Here is a 19,796-nt window from a genome sequence, read left to right on the forward strand (position 1 = left end):
TCTGATGGGATGTGTTGTTTTTTCCAGGCAGTTCTCATTAGGTACCATAACAGCTTTAGTACCTTGGGACAGTTCTTATAGAGCTTGAAGGGGACTCCATTGGGGCCTGGTGCTGACAAGGACCTTGCCTTCTTCATGAAGAAACTGGCTCGCTCTTTTTGCTTCCCTTTGCTGCGCTTACGGATGCGTTCAACTCTGCGAAGCCTGGATAGCCTTCGCCTGACCTCCTCCCACAGGGCTTTCAGCCTCTTTCTCTGCCTGTGTTGCCTTCCTCCAGTTCTTGCAGAGCTGTTGGCGCCTTTGCACTAGTTGGATGATTTCCTTCTCCCTCCTTCCCTTCTCTCTTAGGGTGGTCCTCTGTTTGGGGTTAACTTCTCCAAACCTGTCCTTGCAGGTCTGGTATATGATGTCTCCAATCAATGAAATTAAGCTGTTGAAGAGACAGTGTCTGAGGACAGTTTTTTAAGTGACCAAGAACTTTATGTTTTTTGACACCTTCTTTTAACCCATTGATATTCCAGGTACAAATGGTAAATTTATTTGAAAAAGTTTCTGTACTCTTATTTGATACCATCACTCCATATGCTATTAAGTGTACAGGACACATGGTTGCTTTAAATTCAGGGAAAAGCCCAGTAGAAATCAATCAATCAATCAATCAATCAATCAATCAATCACAGCGGATAAGGAAAAACTCCCCCCCAAAAAATCTTTAACGGAAAAAAATCCACACACAAAAAAACAGGTCCATGACACAGAACGTAACCCAATATACAGACTAGGGATCGACCGATATGGGTTTTTTAGGGCCGATACCGATACCGATTATTAGTAGTCAAGGAAACCGATAACCGATATTTAGAACCGATAGTCATTTGCAGTAAAAATTAAAATTTTGGTGTCAAAATTTAGAGTAACACACCTGGGATTAGACTGAATAACACAAACTGTGACGCAAATCTTGGTTGAAATGGTTGGTTGTTTTATTATATAAAAAACAGAAATTGCAGAGATCTCTTAAAGTTCACTGAAAATGAAATGGCTCCCTGATTTTTTCATAAAATCAAAGTTAAAACTGAACTGCACAGTACTGAAATTTGAGTCTTGGCAATAAGTAAAATTATCTAAAAAACAAAACATTCAGGGATCTTCTAGCAGCATTTATAAAAGTTCACTGAAATAAATAACAGTTAATTAATGATGTCTTATGTTTTTTCTCAGGTACATCTGATCCAGCCTGATTAAGTGCAAACCAATAAAGAGGGTGGCAGGAACAGGAACCTTTTTACATCAAATGGCATAATTAGTTTATAAATAAAGATTAAACTTTCAGTGGTTACCAGACTTATTTTTTATTAAAGTAATTTGTAATTACATGTATTTAATATACTAGTCACATTTAATTTTTTCAGCAAAATGAGTACTTTTACTTTAATGCCAAGTAAATTTAATTGATATTCTTCTATACTTTTTAAATGCATGTCTAAATGAACTAATGAAGCCTACAAAACAACTTCACATCAATTGCTGAAGCTAGTGTGCATGTACACAGACACACACACAAACACACACACACACACACACACACACACACACACACACACACACACACACAGTCCATGTCAACATAGCTGCACACAGACAACAGTTTCTTCTCAGCGCGACACATACACACACACACACACACACACACACACACACACACACATACAGGTATGGGAGGATTATGAGGACACTTTTCCCATACCAGCTCAGTCATGGTTTATGGGGACCCACCTTTCCCTTTGTCCCAGAGAGATGCAAGAAAGATTAAAATGATCCAAAAAAATTTAGAAATGTTTCTGTCTACTTAGAATTAAATTATTGTCAAAGAATCTGAAGATATGAAAACCTGACATTTTACGGACTATGAGGACAGGGCGGGAGGAGGCGTTTCTTGACCCCACACTTGTTTATTGGGACATTACCCATACACACACACAATCAGAGCAAAACCCTTGATTATGAGGACAACACTGGTTTAACTGTACATTACCCACACACACACAATCAGAGCAAAACCCTGGATTATGAGGACAACACTGGTTTAACTGTACATTACCCACACACACACACAATCAGAGCAAAACCCTTGATTATGAGGACAACACTGTTTAACTGTACATTACCCACACAACACACACAATCAGAGCAAAACCCTTGATTATGAGGACAACACTGTTTAACTGTACATTACCCACACAACACACACAATCAGAGCAAAACCCTTGATTATGAGGACAACACTGTTTAACTGTACATTACCCACACACACACACACAATCAGAGCAAAACCCTTGATTATGAGGACAACACTGTTTAACTGGACATTACCCACACACACACACAATCAGAGCAAAACCCTTGATTATGAAGACAACACTAGTTTAACTGTACATTACCCACACACACACAATCAGAGCAAAACCCTGGATTATGAGGACAACACTGGTTTAACTGTACATTACCCACACAACACACACAATCAGAGCAAAACCCTTGATTATGAGGACAACACTGTTTAACTGTACATCACCCCCCCCCCACACAAGACACACAATCAGGGCAAAACCCTTGATTATGAAGACAACACTGGTTTAACGGTACATTACCCACACACACACACAATCAGAGCAAAACCCTGGATTATGAGGACAACACTGGTTTAACTGTACATTACCCACACAACACACACAATCAGAGCAAAACCCTTGATTATGAGGACAACACTGTTTAACTGTACATTACCCCCCCCCCCCCCCCCCCACACACACACACACACAGAGCAAAACCCTTGATTATGAAGACAACACTGGTTTAACTGTACATTACCCCCCCCCCACACAAGACACACAATCAGAGCAAAACCCTTGATTATGAAGACAACACTGGTTTAACTGTACATTACCCACACACACACAATCAGAGCAAAACCCTTGATTATGAGGACAACACTGGTTTAACTGTACATTACCCCCCCCCACACAAGACACACAATCAGAGCAAAACCCTTGATTATGAAGACAACACTGGTTTAAATGTACATTACCCACACAAGACACACAATCAGAGCAAAACCCTTGATTATGAAGACAACACTGGTTTAACTGTACATTACCCACACACACACACAATCAGAGCAAAACCCTTGATTATGAGGACAACACTGGTTTAACTGTACATTACCCACACAACACACACAATCAGAGCAAAACCCCTGATTATGAAGACAACACTGGTTTAACTGTACATTACCCACACAAGACACACAATCAGAGCAAAACCCTTGATTATGAAGACAACACTGGTTTAACTGTACATTATCCACACAAGACACACAATCAGAGCAAAACCCTTGATTATGAAGACAACACTGGTATAACTGTACATTACCCACACAACACACAATCAGAGCAAAACCCTTGATTATGAAGACAACACTGGTTTAACTGTACATTACCCACACACACACACAATCAGAGCAAAACCCTTGATTATGAAGACAACACTGGTTTAACTGTACATTACCCACACAACACACACAATCAGAGCAAAACCCCTGATTATGAGGACAACACTGTTTAACTGTACATCACCCCCCCCCACACACACACACACAATCAGGGCAAAACCCTTGATTATGAGGACAACACTGGTTTAAATTACACACACAAGTGTTATATGGCAATCCATCACTGAAAAAGTACCTCACTGCAAGAGTTTTGAGAAAGGTAAACTACCTGCATTTTGAAAGGTTAAATCAATTGAGCATTTTATATGGATAATTGAATCTGACTATTAAACACAATGCTGGCAATAATGTTGTGCCAGGTGTATGAGTGACACTGCAAAAAAATATTCCTGACTGAATTTGTGTCATAAGCCACAGCTAGCACAAAGTGAGTCATGACTATCAGTAGAGAGGCTGGACAACTTTCTCACAGATATGCATTGGAGAACATCCTGACATCATGCACCACTGTGTGGTATGGAAACTGCTCTGCTGTAGAAAGAAAGGCTCTGCAGCAGGTAGTGATATCAGCACAGAGGATCACCATCAACTGCCTCCCATCAGCCACAGACATTTAGATCAGCAGATGTAGGAACATAGCTGCCAGCATTCTGATGGACCCCTCTCATCCCACCCATGGACTGTTGAACCTCCTCCCCTCAGGAGGAAGGATGTGCATCATCATATTTTATATATCATGGTATCTATTGGCACCAAATGCACTTTCAATCAACTGTCTTCCTCTGCTTAATCTTTACTGTTCAACTTTCATATAGTTTTTATATTGTCTGCTGCTTTTTTGGGACCTTGACTACTAAATTTTGTTCTTTTCATGTACCCTCACCCTCATGTCCTAGAATGATAATAAATTATCCTTGAATGATAAATTATCCTTGAATCAGTTATGAGATACACTGGTATTAATGGGCATAATTCACATCTTTTTAAACCTGTAAGGGACATCTACACCAAGAATGACTGTAAAGAACTATACTGGTGTAAGCACCCGCACACTACACAATGGTGCTCAATGTTTTGCCTCATCAGTGGAATTTATTTTATTGAATAAAATGGGCATTTCTCAAATAAAATGTAACACTCCGCAGCTTTTTTTTTTAAATAAATATTTCTGTTATAAGGGTCTCACAAAACCCAACATCATAAAATTTGAACTACCCCTTTGAAGGGCCAAGTAAAACATACAAATTACAGTGCCAAGTAAAATAAAGTGTAGAGCAAAGAATAGGTATAAGACTGCCTTAAGATACACCGATATGAAAATTCCGGCCGACACCGATAACCAATATTAACATTGCTGTTATGGCCGATATACAAGTTACTACGATAACCAAATTTTGAACATACTGAAAACACATTGAATTTGAAAAGGTAATGTCTTTCTTTATTTCCCCCCACTACCCACTCTAACAGTGTTAGTTTTAGGCAGTTTTTACAACTTGTACAAATGTTTAACTGACCTTGTTAACAAAACAAATTTAAGTGCCAAGTAATATTAACATAAAGTGCAGAGCAACTTAAAGCAACAATTACTGCCCTGAGCAAACTGTAAAATATTGACGATGTAAACAAAAATTGAGTGGGACAGGAGGTCCATTGCACAAGAATAAAGTGCGGGAAAAACCCACCCACAACCTCAGGCTATTTCGCCCCCATTTCGTTTGAACATAATACCCCTGTTTCTCACAAAATCGCGAATGTTTTGAATAGTTCTGTCTGTCAAAACAGGGTGCTCAGCGCGCTTGCACTGCTCACACTCCAACTTTGATGCAAGGTGTCCTTTCGTGATATGTATTTTGAAGTGTTTCATAACAGCACTGACTTCAGCCTTGCTCCATGGCCTTTTCACACATCTTCTTGACGATTTGACCTCTGTCAATCAAAAGAAAATTGTATATGTTAAGATAGGGAAGACAATAACTGTTACAATTTAATTTATATTTTCTTGAAATAACTTCGGAGCCACTGAAATGTAGGTTACAAATGTTTAGGGTTGTCCCCTGATAGTCGAATATTCGAATCAATAGTTGGAGATCCCGTAGTCGACTGAGATTTCTTTAGTCGAGTATTCATTTTTTTGTTGCTGTTGTTGTTGTTTTATCAGTCAGTGTGCAGTGTACTGCTGGGGAAATTTTGGTCCCCAAATGTAGCTGCAAGGATGGATGGAGTCCTACCTTTGGAGCTGGTTACCACACTCTGGGTTGTACACAGTTTCTTTTGCCCTGGAGAACCAATACATGATTTTGTTAGAATAGCTAGTACAAACCATTTGTGGAGAAGTTTATTTTCCAAACAAAACAATGCTATTTATTGAACATAAGCTGTAACTTGAACTTGATCCCTAAAATTATATGAAGATGTGAAGAGAGACAACTCTACAATTTTGAAGGACTAGATGAAATTGCACGTCGCTATGCATGCACTCAATATGAATCCCACCCCCAACCAGATAAAAAAAAAACAAAAAACTTCTATCCAATCAAGATTTGGTAGTAGTGCTTTGGTGTTAACTTTGATATGGACTGACTTTATGAGGACATGACATGACTCTGTAAAGAGTAAGCATTCATGATTGGACTTAGCTGTTCTAGAATGTTTGAAGGGAAAAGTTACAGCACTGTCAACAGGCCCAGCTGATGGTCACCTGTGACATAGCTTTTAGAATACAGAAACCGGTAGTCGAGTGGTTAGGTCGCGTACCACATGGGTGCTAGCGCTCTGAACAGCAGGTTCCCGATTCGATTCCTGGCCGGCCGGACCATTTACTTCATGTCATTCCCCTACTCTCTTCCCTGCATTTCCTATCTTTCTCCACTGTAATAAAAGCCACCTAGCCAAAAAATATTTAAAAAAAAACCAAAAAAGAATATAGAAATGCATGTAATCCAATCACCGCCTCATAGCTAGGTGAGGTGGTTAAATCTGTTACAAAATAGAGATGATCATGTACTGGAATTAGAGGAATGATCATGCACTGGAATAAATTCACTATTATTAACTGTCTATGTTGATAGCATAAAATCAAACTTAGATAGTAAAGGTAATTAATTTAGAGTAAAAAAGAATCAGAGTTTGGTCATTATGTTCACGTATCTGTCTGGGTCTGTCTCACCAAACAGTTAGAGGGCCACATCAGCTCTCATTCACTGAGAAATACCGGAGGCTCCCTTCAAGGAGACGAGGCAAGGTCTGTCCAAAAAGTAACTTGATATGTTGTAAGCCGCTTATTTGAAGAAAAAAGTCGCTAATGTGGTCTAAAAAGACACCAAACATAGTAAGTGATCCAAAGCTTAAGTCGTCACCCTCTATGGTCCTGAAAATGCAGTTTACCTCATCATAAGGTTAACAAACTCAAGAGTGTTCACTAAACCCGATTTCTGGAATACCCCTCTGAATCATTACTACAACTTTAAACAAATAAAAACTGTACCTTTGTAACTCTTGGCCTCATCCTGGGTAGATTCCATTCTTTTTCTTTTCTCTAAGAAAAAAAAAATTAAAATTGTCAACTTCTTCAATCTGAACTTTTTTTTTAACATCCATTAGAAGCAACATATTTATGTTCCTTAAGTTTGATTCCATTCTAACTGCAAAGTAACAAGTAATGATATATCCAATGAATAACTTATACTATAATACTACAATCTGGATCCATATGAACAGTGAACATTAGAGGCAAATTTAACAAATAACACTGAACATATTCTAAGTATATTAAAGTCCCTTTGTAGTACAGGCCCCTGACAGCATTTTATATAATTTACACCCATTATGAGAGCTAAAGGTAGTTTAAAAGCAAAACTTAAATCTGCTTTCTCCCCCCTTTTAGAATACATACAGCACAGTAATGCTGCCTGCAATATAGCAAGGGCAATGTAACGGCCGGGCTCCACCGGCTGCAAACGTAAGCGTCACGTCAGCGTAGCGTCGCGGCGTATTCATTTGGGCTCCACTGACCGTGTACGGAAGCGACACGTAGAGAAGCCAACGGGGTTGTTTACCGTTTGCGGAGCCGAGAGGCTGCATGTAGGCTGCATGAAATGTTAAAGCATTTTCCACCTAAGTTATTACATATATTTGAATTATCTACAAGTTTACTGTACTGTTTGTCATCTACTCGCTTTCAAATGTCCACCACAGACATTTACACAATGTCACGGATAAATATGGGTAAATGCATGAAAAAAAATCATCACATATCACCTCTGATAATGGTTGATTCATTTAAAAACACATTGTGCTCGTTTAGCACACTATTTCATGTAGTTTTTATGTGCTGGAGGGTCGCGTAGGGGAGCTGCGTAAAATAGAGAGTTGCCGCGCGACAGACGGGGGTTGTCGCGCCGCTCCCGTTGCCGGTGGAGCCGCTGTAATTGATTAACAGGGGGGCGAGCTGCTACAGGACTCGCGCTGCAGACGTGTCACGCCGCTGACGTGCCCGGTGGAGCCCGGCCATAAGGCTTTCCCACACATTACCAGAGGAGCTCGTGACCTCTTCAGGCATCTTCACTTCTTGATTTTCTGGTGAAAGAATACAAAAAAGGCCTTCAGCATCAATTGAAGTTAAGTGATCAATGGTAAATGGACTGTACTTATACAGCCCTTTTCTAGTCTTATCAACTACTCAAAGCACTTTACAATACTGGTCTATCACTCGCCCATTCACACCACATTCATACACTGATAGCTTAAATGCGGAAACCATGCCACGTACTTGACTCTTATCATTGTTGATTTACTGACTGTGTACCTTGCTGACTTTGTGGTAGTATTAAAGCAACATCAGGGAATTTGAATATGGTCCTTACTCCAAAATATACCATAAATGTATACTGGAAGATATTCAATACATACCACTTAGTCCGGACCCATCAACTCCATCTCCGTCATCTCCACTGCCTTCACCACCTCCACCGCCTTCACTGCCTCCACCGCCTCCACCGCCATCGTCAACACTACTGCCATCACCACCGCCATCACCACTGGCATCGTCGCCAACACCGCCATCGTAATCATCGTCATCACCATCGCCATCGTCATCACCATCACCCAGCTCTGGGTCCAATTCGTCTAAAGAAATGATTGATGCAAAAAATAAAAATAATTGTTGCTGCAAGTTTGTACACCCGACATGTTTCTGTATCATGTACCAAAACATTGAGGCATATTTACTTTTTATATTCTAGAAAGTCTGAATTTACATCTTCCCAATTTAAAACATGTCCAAAATACTGTTGTATTTCTTTAGTCTCACTACTTTGTTTTGTAATTGATCCTGTAGTAAAATATTATTCTTTTGAGAAGAGCCATTAAGAGTGTTGTTACCACCACATACCTTCAAGCTCAATCTCGTCAAGAGACTTTCCCTGGAATTTTGCAAGAGTTCCTTTCTCCATTGCAAGTAGAAGCTTTGTGATTTTTGCCATTTCTATAGTTGCCTCCGGCAGACGATAAAAGTCTCTGTGGACTCGTATATCGTGGCCCAAAAAGTTGGCCAGTTGGTCCAGCTCATTGTTCTTGAGGTTGAGTATTTGGGACACTGTTGCAATGTGCTTGCGAAGATATGTAGACCTCAGATTATCAGGATTCTTTGCACCACACATACTTGCAAACTTTCTTATGCAGTCCTGTCCCCTGTAGTAGCTCATGGGGGGGCACTGTGGTCGTCCAAATAGGAAGGGATTATCCTTATGCACGTTACATGCGTCTCTTTTCTCTACAAGAAGTGTTGTTGCACTGACAGCCTCAGGGTTTAACAAAACAGCAACTTTCCTATCTCTTTTGCCGATAATTTCTACCCTGCTGAAGTGCTGGGCTAACTTTTGTTCAAACGGTGACAGGCTAGCAGCTATGTCACTATGGAGCTCAGTCTGGTCTCTTTTCTTGAATGACTCAAGTGACATTTTTGAGACTTCTCCTGCACGACGTCTATTAAAGAGGATGATCTGAGCAAGTGTCACCCTAGCAACTTCTGCATACGCCTGTGGAGACTCATGCTCTTTCAGGTCTGCGATGGCGGCAGCCGATTTTTCCTCCAGGTGCTTGTGCAAAAGCTGCACATCCTCTGTGAATGGTATGGTGGATGGTTTATTGTACTTTGACTTGCTCAAAGTAGCCAGTGCAGTGTGGGAGACTTGTCCTGCCCATTCTTTTGTGCAGAGTTGTGTAAATCGTTCCGCTGCTTTAATCAAATTTTCATTCTCTGCTGCGATGGCCCTGCAGAGAATAATGTCACCAATCTTCTTCAGCGAGTGTCCCAATTTCAGGGCAAGACTGGGTGTACAATAGGAGTGCTTCTCTTCATCATATCCAGCAACTTCTCTGACAGCTCCAATGATTTTGTAAAAATTGTTTGGTTTTACAGCATCTTCGAAGCTAAATATAGAATATTTTTTTCTTAAGGTTAACAACAGTCTGCCCATTTCCCGAGCCTTTGTTCTGATGTACTCAAATTTTGTTGGATCACTCCCATGCTTGTTGTAGAGAGACTGGCCCAGTTGCAATATGAGGAAGTCATTACGGACTACAGATGCTACCTCATCGTCCCTCATCTTTCCAAGGATCTTCCACACTCCAGGGGACACTGCTTGGCTGTATGTTGACTCTGCAATATCTGCCAGAACTAAGGCTTTGGTCTTAGAAATAGCTTCAGTGTCTGAGACCATCTTTGACGGGCATCTACGCGAGTGGCGCCATAGCTCTTTACGGATAAACAGGCCTTTACAATATGCACAGTGCACATGCGTTTTGGCATTCACCGAGATTTTTGATGGTCCTGGTCTTCTTTTCAATTTCAATTGTCCATCATGTTTACTCATTACTTCTTGATTATGTTCATAATTACCTTTGTTCCGCAACTTCTCAAGTAACCTCTTTCTCTCTTTTGAGTTCTTAGGGAATGAGAGTGCTTCAGCAATGTCAGGCTCTACTTTCTCATGCTTTTTAAGGTGACGAGATATTTTAGACTGAGGTGTTTTGCAAACATAGCAGTAATTTTTTGATGTGCAAGAAGAGACCTGTGGTGCTACTGCAGTCTCAGTAGAAAAAGACTCTGTTGTACTTCTTGGAAGAGTCTGGGTATTACTTGTAGTAGGATCATCAACATCAGAACAGGGTTCACTATCAGGTATGAAGTCATCATCAATGCCAACTCTGCCAGAGTTGGAAGCATCCTTGTCCTCCTGTTCCATGCAGGATATAGGTTGCAGGACTGTCTTTGTCCTTTCCTGGGAAGAAAGTGAGTCAACTGGTCCACTCTTGCGATGTGGTAGGTTTAGATCCTCACTATTACTAAATAGTTCAGTGTCAGTTACAACATCTTCAGAGTTGGATCCATCAGACCTTGGTGCGGTGTCAGCTATGTAGAGATCACCAGAGGAATAGCCATCACTACTTGCAGAGTCAGAAATAATCTCATCGGGTATAACATCCTATGCAGAAAAAAGAGCTTATATTAACCCCCAAAAATCTACTACTGTGTAAGTCACAATCTGACACCAAGAACACTTTAAAATCAAATTTAAAATGGAACCAAGGAAAATGAACATACCAGCGATTGATTATTCTTGAAAAAGCAGGATTTGTGCCAGGATCTTGAACACACTAAAAGCACATTGAAATGAAAAGTTAGCAAGTTGTGCTAATGCTTTTGTTTTAGTTTAACATAAAAACTGCACTAAAGTAGGGCTGCACGATAAATGGCATTTTCATTGTCATCGCGATATGAACATGCAAGATAAACGCATTGTAAAGACCGCCTGAAATGCGACGAATGAAAAATCAGTGTTACTACTCGTGCCATGCATTTACACTCAGCATGTGAGCATTTGGGGAAGCCCTAGACACCGTTTGGCCAATTAGATGAAGCCTCAGCTACCCTGTCAGGTCATGTGTCATTTGCTGGAGGTGAACAAGCAGGAAGGAGAGAGGAGCAAGGAAAATATGGTCGATGAAGAAGTTGTTGTGAACAAGCACAGTACTTTTGCTACTTGGAATTATTTTGGATTCAGGAGAGACGTTTTATGGACACGCATTGTCGCAAGTCGATAATGCTGAGGACATTTGGAGGATATTTCTCCTTCCTCTTTGTATTTCTGCCATTTTCTCCTCTGTGAAACTCTGAAGCCTCCTCCTCCCTGCTCCTAACACTGTTTCACTTTAGGAGCTCTCTTAAGGGCTAAGATACTTTACAGGGTTCCTACAGCTTAAGCCAAGTTAAATTTAAGACTTTTTAAGACTTTTTTAATGCCACTTGAAATGAAATTTAAGACCAACGACACAATCAACACAAATGAAATAAATGAATAAATCTCCAACTCCCTCATTTGATTTGTATGATTGGTGTTTTTTTATGGTGTTCAGACACCACAGTACCTTTGCTTTTAGCGTAGGTGTGCACCCGAACACTAGGTTCGTTCGAGATGAGCCAGGCCTGCGCAGATTCGATCACCGGCGATCGGCGCACAATGCATGCCGGTTAGTTTTGTGTCCAACTTCATCCCGACTTGCTCTGACGTATTACAAAAGTGGATGGCGATAAAGCCGCGAGAGCGAGGTGGCCACAGTTTTTAGAGCCAGGCGCTGCAGTTGCTCTCCACTGACTGCACCGCCTGGCTCTCACCTGATCTAACAGCTGACTGGTTTAGATGTCAACTCAACAAGATGACGTTTTAGATAAACTTTTAATTTTTGTTGAATTTTAGAGATTAAGATTGTATTTGTCTGATCTGAAGGTTTATTCTGTGAACAGAAAACATGTTGTGTGACTGATGGTGAAGTTTAGTTGTCAGAGACTGAATACATTCATCACAAACTATACGGAGTCTACTGTACTATATTAATATTGGACGATTTAATTATTGAAGTATTTAGCAACACAAAGACTTGTGGTCAGTGGGATGTGAGGATTCTTAAACTAACATCAGATGTGAAGCCTTGACTGTATCTGACTGATCTTTAATGAAAGCTGTTGTCTTGTATAAAATATGAACCTTATAGTCAAGCACTGTTTATTTAGCCTGTGTAGTTGAGGGGACAGGTCAAACTGATATGATGCTGATTTACAGGAGAATTCATGTCAAATGGAGGATAAACCATGAACATAAACTACAGATCACCTGTAAAGCATTTTAATAAATTAATCTATCATAATTAAAATAACTGGAGACTGAAAACAAACTGATGTATGGCTCTGATCACTTTTTTAATGAATTGACATCATTCCAGACAGGATGTGAGTGTGTCTGTGACTTCCTGTACGGACTGAAGGCTGCTGGAAACTGTCAAGAAACTGTCCGACTTCACCGCAGCTTTTTGTTACCGCCCCCCGCTGTGGCCGCCTGCTCTCGGTTACTTTCCAGGCGAGGCGCAGTTCATCTCAAACGAGCCTACTGTCCAGAGATTTGGTGCTGCTGTCCCGGTTGTTGATATCGGAGATGGGGGTGGAGACATGGTAGAGACGAGAGTAGAACAGAACCGTGAAATACCTGGCGTTTGTTGACAGTTTGATTTTGAGGCTTTGTGTTTCGCGCTGTGCATGAGGGACTCCACTGCCTTGATTACCATCGTGCCGAGTTTGAAACATTTCTTGCACAAAATACACCGTGCCTCGTATAAATTGCCTGGTACCGGTTTCAGCCATCCAGAAAAATCTTTGTTGGACAGCCAACTTTCATTAAATTTACACTTTCCCACGTGGTCCGACTGCTACATGAATGACGTGCATCTGCTCTGAGAGTCACGGCCGCAAACACATCACTGTTTTGTTGGTTCCACTCTCGTGAATGCGTGACGTTACTGCTATTTGGCAAATTATTTTTAAAAAATAAATGTTACCTATTATTTTTAGTATAATTGTTTAGACTAATTAGAATCTGAAATCCTACTTACCACGTGTTAACATTTTTAAGACTTTTGAAAGATTGATTTAAGACATTTTAATACCAATTAAGGCCTTATTTTTAGATTAATAAATTCAATTCCTTTTAAGACTTTTTAAAGATCTGCGGGAACCCTGCTTTATGAATAACTTCTATCTTTCTTAGAAAACATCATGTTTCTATGAATTTTCTTAGAATTTAGTTACTAGGAGCAAGTCTTTGTATCAGGAAGCATTATGAATACAGCCCATGATGTTTATGTTATGTTTTTCTTAATTCAATACTGTGTGGTATAGAGCCCTGCGCTGGAGCCCAAGGCCTGAGGGGCCCGACAGCCCGAGGGCCGGGCTTCGGGCCAGTTACGACATCATTACCTTGGACACGGGCCGGACTCGGGCTTTTTTTTTAACCTGCCAATTAGAGAGGTGTGTGTTTGTGTTTAACCAATTTAAACGGCAACACTTGAACGCAGCAGCCGCTGTGCCTCTCCCTCTCCGCTGCACGTCACTCATCATATTGTAGCGTCCGCCAGGACGTGTGGAAGGATGACGCGGTTATTCGGCAAACCACCGTTTGTTACTGAACAGTACAGGTTACTGTTGGCCGTAACCACGCCAAAACAACCACAAAACAAGGACTTAGCTGTAACGTTAACTCGAACCATGCACTGCTGCTCTCTCCTCCAGCTCGCACCACACACACAAGCACACGCACTCACACAGCCCTCATCCTCGTCACTCTTGCACCCTGCTCACAGAACATTGACATTACAACAGAACATTCACTGCAGGGTTGCTACAATATTTTACTGATCCCATTCATAAACACTGTGATAAGGTTTGTTTTGTTCGTGTTTGTAGCTTAGGCTTGGATAGACGTGTTTATTTGTTAATAGACCTGCCACCTACAATTTGCAATATCAGGCGCTGCAGTTGCATTGCGCACACTCACTTCAAAAAACAAAATAATCAATTAAACAGCCCCGAAAATGCTTCAAACACTTTTCTAAATAATCTTAATATTGAAAGGAAATGAAATATACCCACTTATGCCATTAAAAGTGCTTAGATAAGGTCGGAGGTCTATAACTGCACATATAGACCTCCGACCTTATCTGGGTATATTTCGTTTCCTTTCAATATTAAGATTATTTAGAAAAGTGTTTAAAGCATTTTGGGGGTTGTTTAATTGATTATTTTGTTTTCTGAAGTGACTGTGCGCCATGCAACTGCAACAGTGCGCAGCAACAGTTGACAATTCTCACTAAATAGGAGAATACGGTTATTAAGTTAAATAAATTCATATTTAACTTTATCATTTCAATCAAAATATAATAAATGTAGCTTAATACCATGCTAGAAACCCCAATTAAGCTATTTTAATGTCTGCAACATTAACAGCCTACATGTTGTTATGGGAGGTTTAAAAAAAAAAAAAAAAAAAGTCAGGCTTTTTTTCGGATTCGGGCATGAGAATTCTGAAAACCTTCAGTTTAGAAGAAATATTTTAAAATGGAGTTTAGGAAATTAGACCTGTTACAATTATCTTATTTAAATTAGTGCGCCCCTTAATTGGTTGGATATTCATGTACAATTTCATGTGCGAGTTTAATAAAAACACGTTTGAAATCATTTATTTCATTATTCAGTGGGCATGGACTATTCGATTTTTGGGGTCTAGCAGTATACCTATTAAAAGAGAACAACATAGGAACTATAGAGCTTATATACAACCTTACTGTCATCGCAATACTGAACAGTGTTACAGTACATCGCAGATATCATATCGTGCAGCGCTACACTAAAGACAACAACAACAAAAACTGTTTGAGTGACATGAATACGAACATTTGCATGTGAGACCAAGCCATTTTAGACTGGAGACAGGTCCTGTGCAATCTTCACAATGGTCCAAACAGCTGACAAGTGAGCAGGTAACACTATGGTGGCACTGAGGAACCAATAAGGTATATATCAGTAATGATCAGTGATGGAAACCCTTAACATAGGGTAAAAACATTTCTGAAGACTTCTGAGCAGTACCAACTTGTGACACCCATTATATAAAGAAATGCATGAAGGCCTGATACACACCCCCACCACAAACCTAATACATGAATGCCTGATTAGGAAAATGTCCTCTTAAGTACATTCTGTCATAACCACACACACACACCCAATTCCTACTGTCCTTACAGGACACTTTGTCCTGATAGTCCTGTGCTGTGGCAGGTACATGTAGTGTACAACATTCAAAAGTGTGAAGACTTCTGAGCACAGTCATAAGATCAAACAAAACAGTATTATGTCTAGAAGTAAAATCATGATATTACAAGAATACTGTCAACTTACAATGTCATCCTTTAATGTTGACGGAGCTGCCCTGACCTCTGTCATCAAATCACGACCGCTGCACACCTCCTGTGACTGAGTCAATGACAGGCACAAATGTGAGTTTATTTTAAGCTGAAATAATTCATTTTCATTCTGCAAACACTGTATTGCAACACTGGCCATGAGTATGGCAGAAATGTCAGTTAATAGTCAGCAGGGAAAAAGGAAGACCGGAATAATGAACTTGTACTATAAAATTCTAAAGACCAAAACCAATTCTACTGTATTGAAGGTGACACATAAAGCGAACTAACTATGATGGCACAAACTACAACTTGCCTTTTCTGAGCCTGGCTCACTTTCTCTCAACTTCGGGTGAGATTGTTCTTCACCGGGTGCCTGAAATTGTAAAGAGGAAATGTACTGTTTAATCACTTGACTGGCAGCACTATCACTTAGTGGTCTTTAAGAAAGAAAGACAGGTGATAATTATGTTCATATTCACCTCAAAAGGTAAAAGATTACTGTAACAATGTTATTATACACAACAAAAATTCCATTACTTTCAAATAACAGGGTTCCCACACATTTTCACAGACACAATTTCAAAACCTTTCCATGACTTTTCAAGGACCCATAATATAATTTCCATGACCTGGAGAAGATTTTAGAGGTCCTGGAGGAAGTTTCAGGAAATAGGGAGCTCGTGTGCCAATGATCACAGTAAGATAGCCTAATTAATTACACTGCAGACAACAAAATTCCATGACTTTTCCAGGTTTTCCATGACCATGGGAACCCTGACATAAGACCTCAATACCTTCAGGACTTTCCTGGTCTAGAATATCATTTGATATTCTTCAACTTTTTCAGGTTTAATATGACCATGGAAACCCTGAACATACATCACCAACTTGTGACACCCATTATATAAAGAAATGCATGAAGGCCTGATACACACCCCCACCACAAACCCAATACATGAATGCCTGATTAGGAAAATGTCCTCTTAAGTACATTCTGTCATAACCACACACACACACCCAATTCCTACTGTCCTTACAGGACACTTTGTCCTGATAGTCCTGTGCTGTGGCAGGTACATGTAGTGTACAACATTCAAAAGTGTGAAGACTTCTGAGCACAGTCATAAGATCAAACAAAACAGTATTATGTCTAGAAGTAAAATCATGATATTACAAGAATACTGTCAACTTACAATGTCATCCTTTAATGTTGACGGAGCTGCCCTGACCTCTGTCATCAAATCACGACCGCTGCACACCTCCTGTGACTGAGTCAATGACAGGCACAAATGTGAGTTTATTTTAAGCTGAAATAATTCATTTTCATTCTGCAAACACTGTGTTACAACACTGGCCATGAGTATGGCAGAAATGTCAGTTAATAGTCAGCAGGGAAGAAGGAAGACCGGAATAATGAACTTGTACTATAAAATTCTAAAGACCAAAACCAATTCTACTGTATTGAAGGTGACACATAAAGCGAACTAACTATGATGGCACAAACTACAACTTGCCTTTTCTGAGCCTGGCTCACTTTCTCTCAACTTCGGGTGAGATTGTTCTTCACCGGGTGCCTGAAATTGTAAAGAGGAAATGTACTGTTTAATCACTTGACTGGCAGCACTATCACTTAGTGGTCTTTAAGAAAGAAAGACAGGTGATAATTATGTTCATATTCACCTCAAAAGGTAAAAGATTACTGTAACAATGTCATTATACACAACAAAAATGCCTTTACTTTCAAATAACAGGGTTCCCACACATTTTCACAGACACAATTTCAAAACCTTTCCATGACTTTTCAAGGACCCATAATATAATTTCCATGACCTGGAGAAGATTTTAGAGGTCCTGGAGGAAGTTTCAGGAAATAGGGAGCTCGTGTGCCAATGATCACAGTAAGATAGCCTAATTAATTACACTGCAGACAACAAAATTCCATGACTTTTCCAGGTTTTCCATGACCATGGGAACCCTGACATAAGACCTCAATACCTTCAGGACTTTCCTGGTCTAGAATATCATTTGATATTCTTCAACTTTTTCAGGTTTAATATGACCATGGAAACCCTGAACATACATCACCAACTTGTGACACCCATTATATAAAGAAATGCATGAAGACCTGATACACACCCCCACCACAAACCCAATACATGAACGCCTGATTAGGAGAATGTCCTCTTAAGTACATTCTGTCATAACCACACACACACACCCAATTCCTACTGTCCTTACAGGACACTTTGTCCTGATAGTCCTGTGCTGTGGCAGGTACATGTAGTGTACAACATTCAAAAGTGTGAAGACTTCTGAGCACAGTCATAAGATCAAATAAAACAGTATTATGTCTAGAAGTAAAATCATGATATTACAAGAATACTGTCAACTTACAATGTCATCCTTTAATGTTGACGGAGCTGCCCTGACCTCTGTCATCAAATCACGACCGCTGCACACCTCCTGTGACTGAGTCAATGACAGGCACAAATGTGAGTTTATTTTAAGCTGAAATAATTCATTTTCATTCTGCAAACACTGTATTGCAACACTGGCCATGAGTATGGCAGAAATGTCAGTTAATAGTCAGCAGGGAAGAAGGAAGACCGGAATAATGAACTTGTACTATAAAATTCTAAAGACCAAAACCAATTCTACTGTATTGAAGGTGACACATAAAGCGAACTAACTATGATGGCACAAACTACAACTTGCCTTTTCTGAGCCTGGCTCACTTTCTCTCAACTTCGGGTGAGATTGTTCTTCACCGGGTGCCTGAAATTGTAAAGAGGAAATGTACTGTTTAATCACTTGACTGGCAGCACTATCACTTAGTGGTCTTTAAGAAAGAAAGACAGGTGATAATTATGTTCATATTCACCTCAAAAGGTAAAAGATTACTGTAACAATGTCATTATACACAACAAAAATGCCTTTACTTTCAAATAACAGGGTTCCCACACATTTTCACAGACACAATTTCAAAACCTTTCCATGACTTTTCAAGGACCCATAATATAATTTCCATGACCTGGAGAAGATTTTAGAGGTCCTGGAGGAAGTTTCAGGAAATAGGGAGCTCGTGTGCCAATGATCACAGTAAGATAGCCTAATTAATTACACTGCAGACAACAAAATTCCATGACTTTTCCAGGTTTTCCATGACCATGGGAACCCTGACATAAGACCTCAATACCTTCAGGACTTTCCTGGTCTAGAATATCATTTGATATTCTTCAACTTTTTCAGGTTTAATATGACCATGGAAACCCTGAACATACATCACCAACTTGTGACACCCATTATATAAAGAAATGCATGAAGGCCTGATACACACCCCCACCACAAACCCAATACATGAATGCCTGATTAGGAGAATGTCCTCTTAAGTACATTCTGTCATAACCACACACACACACCCAATTCCTACTGTCCTTACAGGACACTTTGTCCTGATAGTCCTGTGCTGTGGCAGGTACATGTAGTGTACAACATTCAAAAGTGTGAAGACTTCTGAGCACAGTCATAAGATCAAACAAAATAGTATTATGTCTAGAAGTAAAATCATGATATTACAAGAATACTGTCAACTTACAATGTCATCCTTTAATGTTGACGGAGCTGCCCTGACCTCTGTCATCAAATCACGACCGCTGCACACCTCCTGTGACTGAGTCAATGACAGGCACAAATGTGAGTTTATTTTAAGCTGAAATAATTCATTTTCATTCTGCAAACACTGTATTGCAACACTGGCCATGAGTATGGCAGAAATGTCAGTTAATAGTCAGCAGGGAAAAAGGAAGACCGGAATAATGAACTTGTACTATAAAATTCTAAAGACCAAAACCAATTCTACTGTATTGAAGGTGACACATAAAGCGAACTAACTATGATGGCACAAACTACAACTTGCCTTTTCTGAGCCTGGCTCACTTTCTCTCAACTTCGGGTGAGATTGTTCTTCACCGGGTGCCTGAAATTGTAAAGA

The 19,796-nt window shown here is 40.0% G+C and overlaps 2 protein-coding genes across 5 annotated transcripts in view; one reads left to right on the top strand and one right to left on the bottom strand.

Moving 5' to 3' along the window:
• The window catches only part of stard5 (StAR related lipid transfer domain containing 5), a 123,673-nt gene that overhangs the window by 32,531 nt on the left and 71,346 nt on the right, over positions 1 to 19,796 (top strand). The gene's annotated exons all lie outside the window — the stretch shown is intronic.
• LOC144458848 (uncharacterized) overlaps positions 4,931 to 19,796 on the bottom strand; it is a 32,644-nt gene continuing 17,778 nt past the window's right edge. For 2 of the 4 annotated variants that reach the window (XM_078162502.1, XM_078162506.1), the window contains 16 exons: positions 19,722 to 19,781; positions 19,401 to 19,475; positions 18,521 to 18,580; positions 18,200 to 18,274; positions 17,320 to 17,379; positions 16,999 to 17,073; positions 16,119 to 16,178; positions 15,798 to 15,872; positions 15,294 to 15,396; positions 11,118 to 11,170; positions 8,904 to 10,998; positions 8,423 to 8,638; positions 8,045 to 8,089; positions 6,999 to 7,049; positions 5,743 to 5,790; positions 4,931 to 5,440 (listed from right to left, as the gene is read on the bottom strand). In XM_078162502.1, the coding sequence (XP_078018628.1) occupies positions 5,205 to 5,440; positions 5,743 to 5,790; positions 6,999 to 7,049; positions 8,045 to 8,089; positions 8,423 to 8,638; positions 8,904 to 10,998; positions 11,118 to 11,170; positions 15,294 to 15,396; positions 15,798 to 15,872; positions 16,119 to 16,178; positions 16,999 to 17,073; positions 17,320 to 17,379; positions 18,200 to 18,274; positions 18,521 to 18,580; positions 19,401 to 19,475; positions 19,722 to 19,781 (3,387 nt within the window). In that variant the 3' untranslated portion in view covers positions 4,931 to 5,204. The remainder of the gene's footprint in view (positions 5,441 to 5,742; positions 5,791 to 6,998; positions 7,050 to 8,044; positions 8,090 to 8,422; positions 8,639 to 8,903; positions 10,999 to 11,117; positions 11,171 to 15,293; positions 15,397 to 15,797; positions 15,873 to 16,118; positions 16,179 to 16,998; positions 17,074 to 17,319; positions 17,380 to 18,199; positions 18,275 to 18,520; positions 18,581 to 19,400; positions 19,476 to 19,721; positions 19,782 to 19,796) is intronic. The other 2 variants (XM_078162510.1, XM_078162512.1) reach the window with 2 other exon arrangements.

This window comes from Epinephelus lanceolatus, chromosome 2, assembly GCF_041903045.1.
Source record: "Epinephelus lanceolatus isolate andai-2023 chromosome 2, ASM4190304v1, whole genome shotgun sequence".
Lineage (NCBI taxonomy): Eukaryota > Metazoa > Chordata > Actinopteri > Perciformes > Serranidae > Epinephelus > Epinephelus lanceolatus.